We start from the raw sequence: 17,883 nt of genomic DNA on the forward strand, positions 1-17,883 counted from the left end.
TTGTTGAGGCTGCATTTGGAGTACTGCTTACAGCTTTAGTCACACTGCTATTGGAAGGATGCCATTAAACTGAAAAGGGTCCAAAACATTTTTTTTAAGGTTGTTACTGGGTCGGGAGATTTTGCGTTATAAGTAGAGTCTGGATAGGCTCGGTCTTTTTTCTGGAACATAGAAGGCGGAGGGTGACTTTATAGATGTTTATAATATCATGACAAGCGTAGATGAGATGAATAGGTGCAATCTATTCCCCAGGGTAGGGGAGTCTCAAACTTGAAGACAGACATAGGTTTAAGATCAAAGGACAATGATTTGAAAGGTATCTGAGGGATGACTTTTTCACCCATAGGGGGATGTATACCTGGAAAGCTGCTAGAAGAAATGGTAGAGGCAGGTAGAATTGCAACTAAAGAAGACAATAAGGCAGATACATGAATAGGAAAAGCTTGGAGGGATATGAACTAAGTGCACACAAGTGGCATTAGTTCGGTTAAACAATTTGTTCGGTATGGATGAGTTGAGCCGAAGGGCTTGTTTCTGTGCTATTTCGCTCTATGAATCTGATTACCATAAGACAACATTAGTACTTGAAAATATAGTTAAATTTACCTTTAATCCTGGTTTACCAGGAATGCCATCTTTTCCAGGTAGTCCCTGCCAGAGGTATAAGAGAGGAATTAATATCAACTTGGTGTTGCATCAAGATCATCATTTCATGCAAGGGTTGTAAGAACAAAGGTTTGGCAACATAGAAACAAACAATAAAATCAATCCTTCATTTCCAATCCCACAGGAAATAGAGGTCAACCTGGGATTTCTCCAGTCCAGCAGCTCACTTTATATTTCTGCACATTCAGCATTTCAGATGTCTTTAGTAAACCAATATTAAATTAGACACCAAAAACTTTTAAGAATGAAAGAATGAGTATTGCGCTGGATGACAGGACAAAGAGATGACACCCTTGGATAAAACGGTTTCCAGTCAGAATGTACGAGTTAGTCGCAGGAGTAGGCTATTTGGCCCCTCAAGCTTGCTCTGCCATTCAACGAGATCATGGCTAATCTCAACTATGCATTGTCATCTACCCATGTAACTGTCAATTTGCTTGGAATATGAAGAATCTACCCGATTCAGCTTTAACAATATTCAAAGACTCTACTTCTACATCTCAATTAAACTGCTCCCGATGCATTTACATCCTTCCTTGAATAATTCTATGTGCACACACTTCAAATGTGGTCTCACATAGCCATATGTAACTGAGGCATAATCTATCTATTTTTTGCTTTCTATTTCCCTGGTGATAAACAATTACATTCTGTGCCTGCAAATTAGTATGTTATGAATCATGTACAAGGACACTCAGTTCTCTGAATCTTAGAACTCTGCTTCTTTGATTTTTCTTTTCCCTGCCAAAATGGGCAACTCAGCAATTTCCTACATTCTTCTCAATTTACCAGATCTTTCCCACACGCTTAACCTAAATGTAGTTTTGTAGCCTTCTTATGTCCTGTTCAATAATTCACTTTCCTATCCATCTTTATGCCAAGCAAGTGGAGCTCCAGTTCCTTCATCCAAGTTATTTGTATAAATTGTAAAAAGTTACAGTCTCAGCACAGAACCACGTGGCACACCATTTGTTACATCTTGCCAACCAGAAAGATATTATTCTGACCCTTAGTTTCCTTCAATCTGCCAATCTTCTATCCACAACAATTCGTTCCCTCCTACATCACAAGCTTTCATTTTCTGCAATAACCTTTGATGTGGCATGTTTTCAAATGTCTTTTGTAAGTCTAATCATAACATATCCCTTTATCACAGTGCATTACTTCTTCAAAGAACTGGGTGGCGCAGTGGTGCAGTTGGTAGAGCTGCTGCCTCACTGCTTCAGTGACCTGGGTTCGATCCTGCCTACCCGTGATGTATGTGTGAACTTTGCTTATTCTACTTGTGATTGTGACCACCAGTGCTCCATTTTCCCCCTGCATCTCAAAGATGTACATGTTTGAAGGACAATTGGTAGCTGGGGTGTAAAATTGCTGGGAATGGGGGGAGATTAGTTTACCGAGAAAGTTGGGAAAGTTAAGCTAACTAATTTGTAATTTCTCCTTTCTTCCCGTCTTTTTGGACAAAGGAGTTACATCTCTTTTCTGGACTGATGTAGGGAATTTTTCAAAGCCAAAACTAATGCATCAGTTGTCTCAAAGCCTTTTCATTTAAGGCCTGAGGATGAAGTCCATTTGGACCCAGGGGTTTGTGAGTCACCATCTCCAACAATTTATTCAGTACCACTTCCCAAATATACTCAGTGTAAGATTATTTAGTTTATCTCTCCTTTCTGGTTCCCAATTTACAGCAATTTCCAGGATGCAAAGTCATGTAAATTATCACCGTAGATATGGCCATTAGGGCAGTGGTATGCTCTTCCTGCAGGATGTGGGAAGTCAGGGAGATTTCCAATATACCCGAAGACCACACCTGTACAAGGTGCATCTAGTTGCAGCTCCTTACAGATCACGTTGGGGAACTAAAGCAGTAGCTGGATAACCTTTGGATCATCTGGGGATATGAGGAGGTCATAGACAGGAGCTACAGCGAGGGGGCTATGCCTAGGATACAGGTAGAAAGTAGATGGGTGACCACCATTCCAGCCGACAACTGGTATACCCTTTTGGATACTGTTGGGGTGGGGGAAAATGACCAGTCGGGGAGAGCAGCAGCAGTCAGGTCTGTTGCATCTGGCCTCTCTCTTGGGCAGAACAAGGAAGGGCAAAGACAGGCAGAGCAATAGTGATAGGACACTCGTTAGTTAGGGGGGCAAACTGGAGATTCTGTGGCAGCAAAAGAGACTCCAGGATCATGATCATATGACATGTGTAAAATTCAGCCATTTGGCCCATCAAGTCTACTCCAACAATGTGTTGCTTCCCTGGAGATAGGGCTCAGGACATCTCCGAGCTACTGCAGAACATTTTCAAGGGGAAGAGCAAGCAGCCAGAAGTTGTTGTACACATTGGCTTATATGACATAGGTAGGAAAAGGGATGAGATACTGCGGAGTGTATGCGGAAGTTGGACAAATGGTTAAAAACAGGACCTCGCGGGTAGTGCTTATCCAGCTATACCTTGAAGGATTGCTCCCACAGCCATGTGCTAATGAGAGTAAGAACAGGAACATAGGACAGATTAATGTGTAGCTGAAGAAGTAGTGTAGGGCACAACAATTCAGATATTTGGACCTTTGGGACCGCTCCTGGGGTAGAGGTGACCTGTACAAGTGGGACAGTTTGTGCCTCAACTAGAGGGGAACCCCAACATCCTGGTGGGTAGGTTTCCAAGTGTTACTCGAGAGGCTTTCAGCTAGATTGGCAGGGGAACAGGATCCAATGGGCAAGTGAGGCTGGTGGGAGGTTGGAAGTTGATAAAGAAGGCGATGAAAGCAAGTTCAGTAGACAGGATAGACAGGAGCACAGCATGGAGAGGGGCGGGAATGTTGGATTAAGTTGCATTTATTTCAATGTGAGAGGCATGACAGGTAAAGCAGATGAGCATAGATAGGTACGTGTGACTGGAATGTTATAGCCATTACAGAAACCTGGCTAAGGGAGGGGCAAGACAGGCAGGTTAATGTTCCAGGATGCAGGTGCTACAGATGATACGGAGGCGAGGGTAAAAGAGGAGGGGAGTTGCTTTATTGATTAAGAACGCCATGGTAATAATCTGAGATGACTTTACTGATGGTTCTTCCAGTGAGGATATATGAGTGGAGCTGAGAAATAAAAAGATGATCACCTGGTTGGGAGTGTACTATTGGCCATCAAATAGACAATGGGAATTAGAAGAACAAATAAGTCACAAGATTGCAGGCAGCTGCAAGACTAATAGGGTTGTCATAGTAGGGGATTTTAACTTTTCCAAAAACAACTGGGACTGCCATTGTGCCAATGGCTTCGACAGCGTGGAATTTTTCAACTGATCAGTGAAGAATAGTGTAGATTTGTAAAGAATAAGTAATTTTGATAAACCTAATTCTTTTATAGTCGTGATGACTAAAATAGCAGAGAAAATAATTTCTGTTGTGTATATATCAAATGAATTTGATAGAAACTTTCAAAGTAGAAGTTGAGAAAATTTAAGGTAGATTATTAACGTAAGTCAGAGCAACACCAGAATGCCAGAATGTTTGGCTTTACTTGTTTTACAGAATTCAGAATCAATGAACTGTCACATCAATGAAGCCTGGCAAGAGAGTTTCAATGTTAAAACGCACTCATTAATATCAAAGTGGTATAGGTATAGACATAAACATCTGTAACTTAATCATTGCATTCAGAAAAGATTGAAATAGCAATGAACTGAATGTGGAATGTATTAATTATGTAACACAATCTATCTGCACATTTACCACCGATCTTTTTGCATTTTCTTAAACACTTAACCTCATACTAGTACCGAAGAAGTTCACTGCTAACAGTAAAATATGTCAGAATCACGAGTCAACTGAGAACTTCCAAAGGATTAATTGCAGGGCTGAATACTTAATCAAGGACATGAAGAGCTAACAGGTGCTTATTAAAATGTGCGAGATGAATATTAAGTTTACCTTATTATCTTGCTGCATTTTAGTGGCAAGACATGAGTCAAGAGGCAGTTGGGGCTTGGCTGCACTCCAAATTCATTAAGACTGCATGGCTTGCAGTTCTCCATCTTCTGCAGCATCTCTACTGTCATTGAAGAATTGCTGCACTTCAGTGGACTTCATACAGTTATACTTATGAATTTAAGGATGACTAAATTACCAGCTACCCTCATCTACATCTAAAAAAAAGTATATTTGCTTTAATAGGGAGAAGTGCCCTAACAGCTCTGAGTATCTCAAATATCTCCAAGATAAACTTTCTATCATACAATTAAAGAATTGCAAGCAGTGCATCAATAAAATACCAACCGGAGACCCTGGCATTCCAGACTTTCCATTGAGACCTGTTTCTCCAGGCAAACCCTAGGTAAGCAGAAGGATATGGATGTAGTTAACTGACACACCTCAATAAATAACATGTCAACATGAGAATCTTTCTAGCAGTTTATCAAATATTGCAAAACATCTTAAGTATATTGAATCGAAACAAAAACAGGTTGTAACCTTCGATAGGAGAAAGTTAACGTGGAAAACCTACCTGAGTTCCAAGTTTGCTAGAAGACCCTTGAATTCCAGGAGGTCCAATGGGACCCTGCAGAAGTAACAAACCAGATGCAGTACGATGAAAACATTGGTGATCTTTACACTGACATCTCACAAAGGACTTGCCTGTTCTACAGGTGGACATTTTAGTAAAATACCATCAATGCCAAAAGTGACAAGTTTCTGAAAATAAAGTAAATAGATACTATTGCTCAGTAATGGTTCAGTGGATAGCAATCTTGCTGTGGAGTTAGAAACATGGGAATTCAAGTGGTACCCAAGAGACTTGAGCGCACAACTTGCCTGGACCTTCAGTGCAGGGCTGAGGGGCTGCTGCACTCTGTGGTGCTTTATTTCAGATACCATTTGAACTAGCTCCCTGATGCATAATAAAATCACATTGACTATGTTGGATTATAATCAGCTTCCCTAAATGATTAATTATTTCCCTTTTGATTATTGACATTAGCATCTTGTCAACAATAGAAGTTAAACAATAGGTAGTTCCCTGCCCCTTTCTCTTCCTCGCTTTTTTGTACAAGGGTGTCACATTGGTTGATTTCCAATCTTTTGGTACCCGCCCAGAACTGAGTTTTGAACATTTTCAAACCAAGGATTTATTATGGCTACAGCCACTTTCTTTAAAATCATTGGGTTTAGATCATTGGTTCCCAATGAATTGTTCGCATTTAGCTCTGTCAGTTTCTCTAATACTTTATCCCTTGTAATTAGGATTTTCACAAATTCCTCAACGTTATTTGAAATGAATCCATCTGTTATCTTGGGGGTGTTTGCTATGCCTTCCACAGTGAAGACTGATGCAAACGAATAATTTAATGCATTTGCCATTTCTTTGTTTCCCATTATTAATTCACCAGTTTTCTTCTCTAGAGATCCCACATGTGTCAGGGCCACCTTTTTCCGATTTACATCTTGAAACCTTTACTTTGTTTTGATACTAAACATACATTTCCATTCAAAATTAATTTTCTTCCTTATGAACTTTTTAAGTGACTGGAACCTGAAAGCCTCCTAGTCCTCTGGCCTACCACTACCCCTTGTTTGCCCTGCTTTTCAATATAATAGATTCTTAAACTCCATTGTTAACCACAGATTGTGCTTCTTTCTCATGGGATCCATTTTTCTACTTGGGATGAATTCCTGCTGAGTGTTCTAGACGAGTTGTTTGAATATCTGCCACTGTTCACCCACTAACATGTCTCTTAGCTGAGTTTCCCAGTCCACCCAAGACAACTCTACCTTCATACCATTATAATTACCCTTACTTAAGTTCTGTCATGTTTACCGTCAGACTCCAACTGCAAGTCTATTATATTGTGGTCACTGATCCTAAACATTCTTTCACCATAAGATCTCTTACTAATGGGTAAGAGTGCTCCAGTTTTCTCACACATTACTCTCCAGTTCTGTGGATTTTGAGATGACTGATGAAGCTAGTGTGGGAACTATAGACCCTTCCACAGATGGGGCTGGAAGTGCCCGGTGGGAGAAGTGATATTTTGTGAGATGCTGAGTTCCTTCTGAAGTTTATGTGTGCCCCATGGACACAAGATTCCCAATACCAGTGGTCAGTTATCAGAGATTCCCGGGAATCTGTGCTTACTGGGAAGCTTTCAGCACATCATTGAATCGTTTCCTTGGCCACCTTGTAATCTCTTGCTGTCAAAGATCTTTGAATGCTGTGGCCTGCTCATTGGACTTAACTGAGTTCAATCAAAGCCTCACTGCTGCGCATATTAGCCTGAGACTTTCTTGCTTATTCTGCTAGCAGACTTTCGGGACTTTGTAAAGGCTTTTTTTACAGAACTTTGAGGTGCCTGGGGTAGGGAATCAGTGTTTCAGAAACACAAAGAAGTTCAGAGATCATTGCTGCTCAATGCATGAGTGTTGGCGATCTTGATCTTCAAACACTTTTTTTCTCAAACAAATACACAGAAGTTGATGTGAATTTCACCATTATCGATCATTGTTTGTAGGTGGATGGTGTGATACAGTGGGGACAGCCTGGTAAAGCATCTATATATTGCAGACATAACTGTAAGGGCAGTCTGAAGAAGGGTCTTGACCTGAAACGTCACCTATTCCTTTTCTCCAGAGCTGCTGAGTTACTCGGGCTTTTTGTGTCTATTTAAGGCTCTTATATGTTTCAGTGATTGAATCAATAATAGCTTGAAGCTCAGCATCTGAAAAATTACAATACTTCCAACACATGGATGGGACTTTGGATTTTGAACAGTTTTTTTTCTTTGTAAACGGCGCCTGTTCATTTGTGGCTGTGCAAAAGAATTTCACTGTGCATAAAGTGACAATAATGAAAATTGAACCAATGAGCCATTATCTATCTGTATGCTGGAACGTAACCGTTACAGTTCAGGTGCCCTTAGTTCTGGAATGAAAGCAACATATGTTGAATAGTTCCCGATAAATCTGTAGATTGGCTCCACTTCAGCAGGAAGCTTAATGAAGGCGAGGTGAAGCATTGCAGTGAAAAGAGTGGGAAAGTGTTGTGGCAATGACACATTTTTGCTTGACACCAGCCTGCAGTGAGACTGTCTCTGTTATGAACCCATGGATTAAGATCCATGCCACCAGAAAGCTAACATAAGATGAAGGCACATTTCTGCAACCCATTTTGAAAAGATGTTTTCACTGTTCTGTTTGATTAAGCTCAGAAAAGGCTTCTGAGGTTGAGACTCCTGCCTGTATTTCACTTTGTCATTGCGTCTTATCCACTGGGCCTCTAGGTGGATTGAATACACTCTGCAATTCAGGAAGCAGCTCTTCAGTCACTGGGAGTAGGCATTAAATAGGTTATTTCTGATGACCTACCCTGTAGACATTTACCCTGGAGAAATGTATGAACCTATGTTGTAAACTTAGTGTTTCTTTCTCCACACATGTCTGAACTGAGTATTTCCAGCATTCTCCATATTTCAGCCTCAAAGAATTGTTGTGTTTTATATCCCATAGTTTCAGCAACTTTTCCACTCTTCTCTATTCTGATGAATCTCTTTTAGACAGAGCAGTTTTAAATATCAAGCCTTCAGCACAATCTCTTAGTCAGCATTTCCATCTGTTATTTAGTCTCTCTCACTCTCCACCCTATCACAGACATTCCCTTTATTTTGTCCAGTCCTCCCTCTTCGCTCCAAGTAAAAACATGCTTGCTTTCTAACTTTTCCCAGCTCAGATGAAAGATCGTTAACCTATATTGCTCACCATGACCTGAAGAGTAGTTTCAGCATTTTCTGTTTTTATTTCAAATGACACACATGGTATGCATATGGTAGGAGTGCAATCAGGAATTTAGGAGCGGTTTTGGTAAATGCTACCACAGGACTTCTTAAAATACATTTGCTCCAACCCACAAACTACTGACTTGTAAAGTTACTCTTACCACTCCCGTCTGAAGATCCACAGCTATATTCTGCCACTACTGTAAAGGAAATATCTGCTGATCTGTACACCCAGTGCAAACTCCTGCACCCCATAACTGCTTTGTGTTTGCTGCACTGAGCAGCTGCAATGAACTGTCATCCTCTGGTGAAGTAAATAGCCCAGGTCTGGTTCAGCTGCCTGCAGAGCTAGGTTGTTGGGTAGACTAGGGCCAGTGGCTGCAGCCACTCAGTGCTGAGATGCAGAGCCTGACTGGCATGGTGAGTTCCAGCCATGCTAGAAACTACCAACAATTGCTCCAAGAGTTGGCAATCCACCCTGATCATTCACCTGTGAAGGAAGCAGTTGTCTCCCTCACTTTACTTGCTGGAACAGCTCTTTCCCATGGTAACAAGCTCATTGCTCAGCAAATATCACTGAGCTTATTATCACAGTGGGTGGGGAGGACAGGGGTTTGCATCAGGTTCTCAACACAGCAGGGCCACCAATAATGCATCCCTCTATAGATAGTGCTTAGTGCTGCTTCTAATGACACACTCATTGTTCCCAACTCGCCCACACCGGCCAACAATGTCCCAGCTAAACTAGTCCCACTTGCCTGTGCTTGGTCCATATCCCTCCATGTATCCCTCCTGTCCTATCCATGTATCTGCCTAACTATTTCTTAAACGATGGGATAGTCCCAGCCTCAACTACCTCCTCTGGCAGGTTGTTCCATATACTCACCACCCTTAATGTGTCTTAGCAGTGCATGATGTAACCACAAGAGCTCGGTCACATCTACAGTGTCTTGCTGTTTCTATCCATTCTTGTTCCTTTTGTCCTGTTTACCTCATAACAGATAACCCTTCTCCAAAACATTCACAGTCCATTAGAGTCAACTCATCACTCATCATGATTACTCAATTAAGCATGTACAGAGGAATGCCTGCAATGCCTTTTCCTCCTATTCTGGTCACCTCTGATTGTCCCTGGTCTATTTTAATTTGTGTCTACATGTATACAGCATCATTATCATCATCTGAAAATGCAGGGTTAGTTTCTTCAATTATGCAGACATTACCCAGCACTATCATAATAACGCCTCTTTTGGTTCCTAAACATTTTATGTATTATCAGATTAAATGACTGACGTCTAAGTAACATTTCCTCCAATATTCGGACTTCTAAATCCATCTTCAATTCCCATCACAAACTGTATTCCCAGTCACTGAACTCATTATTTTTTCTGGCAAGAAACTGAAAACAAACCAGGCTCTTCACAATGTAATAAAAAGGAACCACAGATGCTGGTTTACACCAAAGATAGACACAAAATGCTGGAGTAACTCAGCAGGTCAGGCAGCACCTATGGAGACAATGGCTTTTTCTCTATTTTCTCTGGAGATGCTGCCTGACCTGCTGATTTACGCCAGGATTTTGTGTCTACCTCTGGCTCTTCATAAGCTTAGGTTCACAACTGATCCTGAGCTGAATTTTGGACCTATTTTCTATATCATCGCTAAGCTGCACATTTCTGTGTCCATGACATCAGCCAACACTATCCTTAGCTTAGCACTTCTGCTGCTGAAAAATGCCCCTGGATTTGACTATCAATGTATTCCCAAGCAGCCTCCCTCTTCTCCTTTCTGTGAGTTTCAGGACATCCCAAACTAGTACAAGTTTTCCATATCTAACGGGAAACCTTAAACAAAATCAGAAAATGCTCGAAAAAGTCAGGTTGAGCAGTATCTGTGGAAAGAGAAATAGTCAATGCTTCAGGGCTGGGATCCTTCATCAGAACCCTGAAGGGAAACTTGGCTGCCTTTCGTAACTTTGCTGCTGTTGTTCTTTTACCTCCTTTTCGTTATTCCTTTCACTAAGCACCCTCACATTTTCCATCCTTTCAGCCTGTGCCAGTTTCAAACTTGAGTTCTGGGTCTAATCAAAGTACAACGGGCATTAAACAACATTCATTACAGAAAAATAAATGAACTTACAGGCGGTCCAGGGGGCCCTGGTTTCCCAGAGAGGCCACGTCTACCTCGTTTTCCCTGGAGAGAAACAAATAGTAGGAAGATGAACAAAGTCCAATCAAGATTTGATCATGCAAAGGTTCCACCTGTACAATTCTAATTACCATTTTCTAAGCACCAGAAAAGGATATTTACGAAGATTTGCCAAGAGATTAGTACGGGTTTCAGGGGTTATAGGGAGAAGGCAGAAGAATGGGGTTGAGAGGGAAAGATAGATTAGCCACGATTGAATGGTGGAGTTGACTTGATGGGCTGAATATCCTAATTCTGTGCCTATAACTTATGAAAACCAGACAATTTTTATCAATGAGACTACGTTGTCTCTCCCCTACTTCCCTCTGTAATCTCTAGCTCCACGTCTCTCTGTGCTTCTCTGATCTTGACAACTTGCACAATCTGATTGTTCATATCTTTGACAGCCATATCGAGGCTCTGACATTCCATTTGAATTTTGTTTCTCCTACTTCTATTGAAATATTCCTTTTATCCTAATATTTTATTAAGTGTGTACATGACAATGCTTACTATGTACGTCAGTGGGCTGGAATATTGCCAAATAACCTCTACTGAAAAGAACAGACAGAAGCAAACCAATTAACTACAGGACAGTTAGCCCATTGCTGGTGCTGAGTATCCCTTGAGAAGACACAATACTTCAGCGAGAGAGATGAGGATTAATTAAAGGCAGCCAGCAGAAAATTTAAAAACCAAGTCATGCCTGAATTATTTAAAAGGGTGCCGTGGGACCCCACTGATGAAAGGGGGCACTTGGTTTATGTTCTTCTATGTCACATTGTTAACTTGTTAAACAGCAGCATGGACTTGAAAATGGTTAAACGCAGAAACAAAGCCACACTAAATGAACAATACTTGACCTATTTCTATTTGGTATTATTCAGGTGTCAAAATTACTCTGGCCAGAATAATTTTGACACCTGGTCAACTATTAAACGGATGGACCGATAGAAGTAGCTGCATTCAAGCTAGTTCAATGTTTGATGGCCTAGAAGAGAACTGGGCATCATTGAGGAAGATGGACTGCTTCTGTGAATGGGGTGGGTCCTGTGATTATGGTCACAATGTAATTCAGATAAAAGGTACCAAGGATAAAGGATTAAGCTAAATGATTTCAGTACAGAACCTGAGGAGATTGGAGCAAAGCAGACTGAGAGAAGGTTTGACCACTGATGTGTTTAATTAAGGTAGAGAGATAGTATTGCCCATTTGTGGATGGTTTGAGGATCAGGCAATATAGATTTAAAATAACAGGTGTGATTTTTTTTGCAGAGTGGCCATGATTTGGAACTCATTAACAGTAAGGGCCTTGGAAACAGAATCAATTATGTTGCAAAGTGAAAGTGAATAGACATCGGAAGGAAAATAGTTTGCTGAGCTCAGAACAGGGAGGCAGCCCAGAGCAATTGGCTTTTCAGCCATTTCTCTACGGGGAGTTGATGCATATTCAGTGGATTAAATAGCCTTGCAAAGGTCCTAACAATTCTATGGAGAGGGTCAGGGAAGTGTCCAAAAGGTGAATCACGAGGATATGAGAATCTGGGAAGGCATAAGCACATTACAGCTGACTGTTACAAGTTCTTCTGCAGGGCTTTCTATCATGACTAGGCTATAAAAGGAAGCCAAAGAGCCAAGTGCATGGGGAAGCCAGTCAATGAGCTTGCACATTGTGCCCTGACCAGAGAAAAGTCTGGCTCCAAAAAAAAAATCAAAAAAAGAAAATCAGGAATTCAGACAAATAAAGGGATAATTTTAGGCAGCAGTAAGAGAGTGGCCTCCTCCATGAGCACAACCTGTTGTGGATATATACTGTTCTTCTGCAGCCTGATAAGACATTTGCTAATCAATTTATTTTGTTTAAAATTATGCACCCCTCTTAACCGGTTTCTTTGGTGCTTCTTTGACAAATGCCACTAATCTCTCCACTATCCATTTTCATCCCGGTTGATATGCTGAAGTCAGTGATGATTCTGTGAATCCATCAATTCAAGTGAATGTGTTGGAAAGAATTGCAGATGCTGGTTTAGATCGGTTTAGATGCTGGTTTAGGAAAATTGACAGGGGAGAGCCGGTGGATGTGGTGTACCTTGACTTTCAGAAAGCCTTCGACAAGGTTCCACATAGGAGATTAGTGGGCAAAATTAGAGCACATGGTATTGGAGGTAGGGTACTGACATGGATAGAAAATTGGTTGACAGACAGAAAGCAAAGAGTGGGGATAAATGGGTCCCTTTCAGAATGGCACGCAATAACTAGTGGGGTACCGCAAGGCTCGGTGCTGGGACCGCAGCTATTTACAATATACATTAATGACTTGGATGAGGGGATTAAAAGTACCATTAGCAAATTTGCAGATGATACAAAGCTGGGTGGTAGTGTGAACTGTGAGGAAGATGCTATGAGGTTGCAGGGTGACTTGAACAGGTTGTGTGTGTGGGCGGATGCATGGCAGATGCAGTTTAATGTGGGTAAGTGTGAGGTTATTCACTTTGGTGGTAAGAATAGGAAGGCAGAGTATTATCTGAATGGTGTCAAGTTAGGAAAAGGGGACGTTCAACGAGATCTGGGTGTCCTAGTGCATCAGTCACTGAAAGGAAGCATGCAGGTACAGCAGGCAGTGAAGAAAGCCATTGGAATATTGGCCTTCATAACAAGAGGAGTTGAGTATAGGAGCAAAGAAGTCCTTCTGCAGTTGTACAGGGCCCTAGTGAGACCACACCTGGAGTACTGTGTGCAGTTTTGGTCTCCAAATTTGAGGAAGGATATTCTTGCTATTGAGGGCGTGCAGCGTAGGTTTACTAGGTTAATTCCCGGAATGGCGGGACTGTCATATGTTGAAAGACTGGAGCGACTAGGCTTGTATACACTGGAATTTAGAAGGATGAGAGGGGATCTTATCGAAACGTATAAGATTATTAAGGGGTTGGACACGTTAGAGGCAGGAAACATGTTCCCAATGTTGGGGGAGTCCAGAACAAGGGGCCACAGTTTAAGAATAAGGGTTAGGCCATTTAGAACTGAGATGAGGAGAAACTTTTTCAGTCAGAGAGTTGTGAATCTGTGGAATTCTCTGCCTCAGAAGGCAGTGGAGGCCAATTCTCTGAATGCATTCAAGAGAGAGCTAGATAGAGCTCTTAAGGATAGTGGAGTCAGGGGGTATGGGGAGAAGGCAGGAATGGGGTACTGATTGAGAATGATCAGCCATGATCGCATTGAATGACGGTGCTGGCTCGAAGGGCCGAATGGCCTCCTCCTGCACCTATTGTCTATCGTCTATTGAAGGTAGACACAAAATGCTGGAGTAACTCAGCGGGACAGGCAGCATCTCTGGAGAGAAGGAATGGGTGACGTTTAGGGTCGAAACCCTTCTTCAGACTGATCAAATTGAAATTAATGATGTCCTGAAGTACTAAAACTAAAATGAACACAATTGCGGACTGTTATTCAAGATTCGTTCTTTCTGTAAGCCATTACAATAATACCATCTGTTACAATACACAGTACATTTTACCAAAATTCATTCTGAGTGTGTGAGTATGAACAATTGTAAATGAGTATTTATTGGAAAAGTACCACCGGCTATTGTTTATTGTCTATTCTGTTAGCCCTCAGAGCTATATCTACCTCTCTCTTGAAAATATCCAGTGAACTGTCCTCCACTGCCTTCTGCGGCAGAGAATTCCACAGATTCACAACTCTCTGGGTGAAAACGTTTTTCTTCGTCTCAGTCCTAAATGCACCCTCATTCATAAACTTTAATCCTTGGTTCTGGACTCCCCCAACATCGAGAGCATTTTTCCTGCATCGAGCCTGTTCAACCCCTTAAAAATGTTATATGTTTCTATAAGATCTGATGACGTATATAACTTATATGTTATATATAACCTTGTTCTGTCAAAATTAATACTGTTAGTTACTGCACTTCCTCATAAGTTCATCTGGACATTTGTCCAATTCAGTACATCCTTTTGGAGTTTATTCATATACTGTATTCATTTTGAACAAAATCTCTTGTTGCCTTTTCATTAATCTTGTTATAACTGGAACATCATCTTCTACTATTTTCAATGCACATGTCATGTTTCTACTCCCCATATCCAAGTTCAAATATAACATGACAATGCATCCACAACAGCATTTTGTTTCAAAACTTTATATCTAACTTAAGAATCAAATTGAGATTAGAGAACTAGTAAGATATATGAGCATGTTTCCATCCAATGTGCATATTCTATGAGCAGCTTTTGACAGAAACTGTGAACTTAGGAGCAAATGTTCCTAATAAAAGTTTCTGATCTGTACCGTGATAAATGATCAACCAAAGATGAATTAATGAAACCTTTTTTTTATTTCAAAGGGATTTCTTAATGACTTCCTTGGTTTGAGTCTGGTTTCTCCCATTCTTCATCAACATATGTGATGCAAACACCATTGGATTTTCTTCACCACTGTTCATTATATCACTCATCTAACTATCCAACAGTAATCTGAAGCACAAAACATAAACTTCAATTTTCTATCATAGTTAACTAACAAAGGCTCACTGCCAACATTCTTACATAAGCCACATGCTGTTTGGTGTTCCTTGCCAATTCCATTTTAGCCTCAACTTCAACTGGCAACAATCTAGCATTGCCCTCTACCATCACGGAATGATCCCGAATTCTGCATTATTTTCAAGTTTCCTTGCCTTAACACTTGTGTCCACCTTTTGTATGAGTGATTGCAATCCATACACTTTACTTTTAGCCCAAGATATTAAATACAATGCTTGCCTGCTTCTTTGAGCTTTACATTTATGTAACCGTCTGAATACTCTTCATGTTGAAGATTTTCTCTTTGGTATGTGTGGTTTTTAGTACATGCCCTAGATTATGTAGACGGTGACCTATCTTTTGTAATATCTTGTCCATGCTACATTTGGAGATATTTGGAGATTATTTCATGCGATCAGATAGTTCTGTACACAAATGCACATCAATCTGCATATTCATTGCCAACTACTTCCGACTTCTGACCAGCATTAAGCTGAGCATAGGCATGTGAATGGACTAACTTGGTGAAAAATATGCGGAACGTTTGCAATTCCTTTCTCGCCACACATGTTTGACCCTACGAGTACCCCCAGGAGTTTGTTTCTTGCTGCTCTCTACTGTTGCCTCTAATGGCGCAAATGTCTTGACCCTGTTCCAATCTTTACACTGGCTGCGATGCTATGTGACTTCGTCTCATGCCAGGCAAACATCTTCCTGTGAAGAAATCACATGACTGGAGTTGCCTTGATCCAGCATATTGGCTTTAGATAATGCTGAAAATATTTGTCTTTCTTTCTGACAGTTAAAAGATATTACCATTTTAAATTAACAGAAATACTGTGAAAGGCTTCATTAGCTATGCAGTAGCAATCTGTGCCAATCTCACTCGCATGCTTCAGATTCTGATTTGCAATTCAAGCCTTCACTATCACATTGTGATGACCTGCCATTATATTTTTGTATCTTGAATTGGACAAAATCCTCTCTCATTCCTCAATGCAATTTCTTGAATTGGACAAAATTCTCTCTCATTCCTCAATGCAATTTCTAAGGAGATGGTGATTTCTCTTGTACGATTAAATGTGTGATTCCAAGCACTTAGTACCTTAGATTACATTTTTTCATTAACTAAATCATAAATTAGCTTGTCAGACCATGTGTTCTGAGAAGTCAGCAACATTGTGGTGCTGAAATGAGTCTTTCAATGGGACAATGTTCTCACGGCAGTGTTGTCTGACTTCCAAATGAGTAGCTCTCCACAATTTTGGGGAGTTTAGGACTGAAATAATCCTGTAATTTCTATATTACTTTATTCAATTAAACAGTTTTTGGTTTCTATGACATTAAAAGAATTGTTAACATCGTAGACACTTTAGAAACCAAAGTATCTGAGGTGAAAATCAATAAAGCTGCAGAAGCTACAAATCTGAAATAAAACAGAAAATGGCAGTAACAACCAGCTGGTCTTGCAGCATCTGTGGAGAGAGAAATTGAGGTAAAATTTAATGTGGAAAACTCTTTGGAGAATTGGGAAAAGGAGAAAACAATTTAGTTTTATGTTGCAGTGAGTGGGAGAGGCTTGAATAAAATAAACAGGATAAACTGATTGGATAAATCTAAGATTACTGTACTGAAAAACTCAATTTCACAACTTTTGTATGTGCCTTTTGAACAGCATTCATTAATCTATCAACAAGATTATTATATCAACAGCTTATCAGGATAAAAAAGCTGGATTCATACAGATATTTCCTTTGCCCTTTACATTTCTCCCATGCTCTCTCTGCAACATAAAACTATCCGTTCTCTTTCTCAGTTCTTATGCAGTGTCTTTGACCTGAAACTTTAACAGTTTATTTTCCACAGATACTACCTGACCTGCTGGATTTTCCCATGTTTTCTATTTGTACTTAGAACAATTGCTTTGCAGCATTTCTGCGACCATTGAGTTAACTCACACTCACTCGTGTGTTCATTCATGCTCATTGGAGACGTTGACTTTACATTTTTGGCAAAAAAAAAAGTCATATGGCAAAGAATTGGGCCCTTTGACCCACCATGTCTCCCTGCTGTCCATCAAATAACAATCTACACGTATCCCATTTACCAGCATTAAAGTGTGAGGTGTTTCATTTTGGGAAGCCAAACCAGGGCAGGACCTTCACAGTGAATGGCAGGGCGCTGGGGAGTGTCGTAGAGCCAAGGCATCTGGGAGTGCAGGTACATAGTTCCTTCAAACTTGTGTAACAGGTAGATATAGTGGTCAAGAAAGCTTTCAGTACATTGGCCTTTATCAATCAGGGTATTGAGTATATAAGTTGGGATGTTATGTTACAGTTGTACACGATGTTGGTGAGGCCGCATTTGAAGTATTGTGTTCAGTTTTGGTCACTATAAGAAGGATGTTGTTAAGCTGGAAAGAGTGCAGAGTGAATTTATGAAGATGTTGTCAGGACTTGCGTGGCTGAGCTATAGGGAGAGATTGGGCAGGTTAGGACTTTATTCCTTGGAGCACAGGAGGATGAGGGATGATCTTATAGAGGTACTGTATATAAGATCATGAGGGGAATAGATTTGGTGTCTCCACAGAATCTTTTATCCAGAGTAGAGGAATCAAGAACCAGAGGACACATGTTTAAAGTGAGAGGGGAAAAAATTAATATGATCCCGAGGGGCATCCTTTTTCATATAGGGGTGGTGGGTACATGAAATGAGCTGC

The 17,883-nt window shown here is 40.6% G+C and overlaps 1 protein-coding gene across 1 annotated transcript in view; it reads right to left on the bottom strand.

The window, feature by feature from the left end:
• LOC144593884 (uncharacterized) overlaps nucleotides 1–17,883 on the bottom strand; it is a 222,433-nt gene that overhangs the window by 75,385 nt on the left and 129,165 nt on the right. The window contains exons 15-18 of the mRNA XM_078400009.1: nucleotides 10,579–10,632; nucleotides 5,178–5,231; nucleotides 4,949–5,002; nucleotides 607–651 (exon numbers count right to left, since the gene is read on the bottom strand). Of these exons, the coding sequence (XP_078256135.1) occupies nucleotides 607–651; nucleotides 4,949–5,002; nucleotides 5,178–5,231; nucleotides 10,579–10,632 (207 nt within the window). The remainder of the gene's footprint in view (nucleotides 1–606; nucleotides 652–4,948; nucleotides 5,003–5,177; nucleotides 5,232–10,578; nucleotides 10,633–17,883) is intronic.

This window comes from Rhinoraja longicauda, chromosome 5 (genome assembly GCF_053455715.1).
Source record: "Rhinoraja longicauda isolate Sanriku21f chromosome 5, sRhiLon1.1, whole genome shotgun sequence".
Classification (NCBI taxonomy): domain Eukaryota; kingdom Metazoa; phylum Chordata; class Chondrichthyes; order Rajiformes; family Arhynchobatidae; genus Rhinoraja; species Rhinoraja longicauda.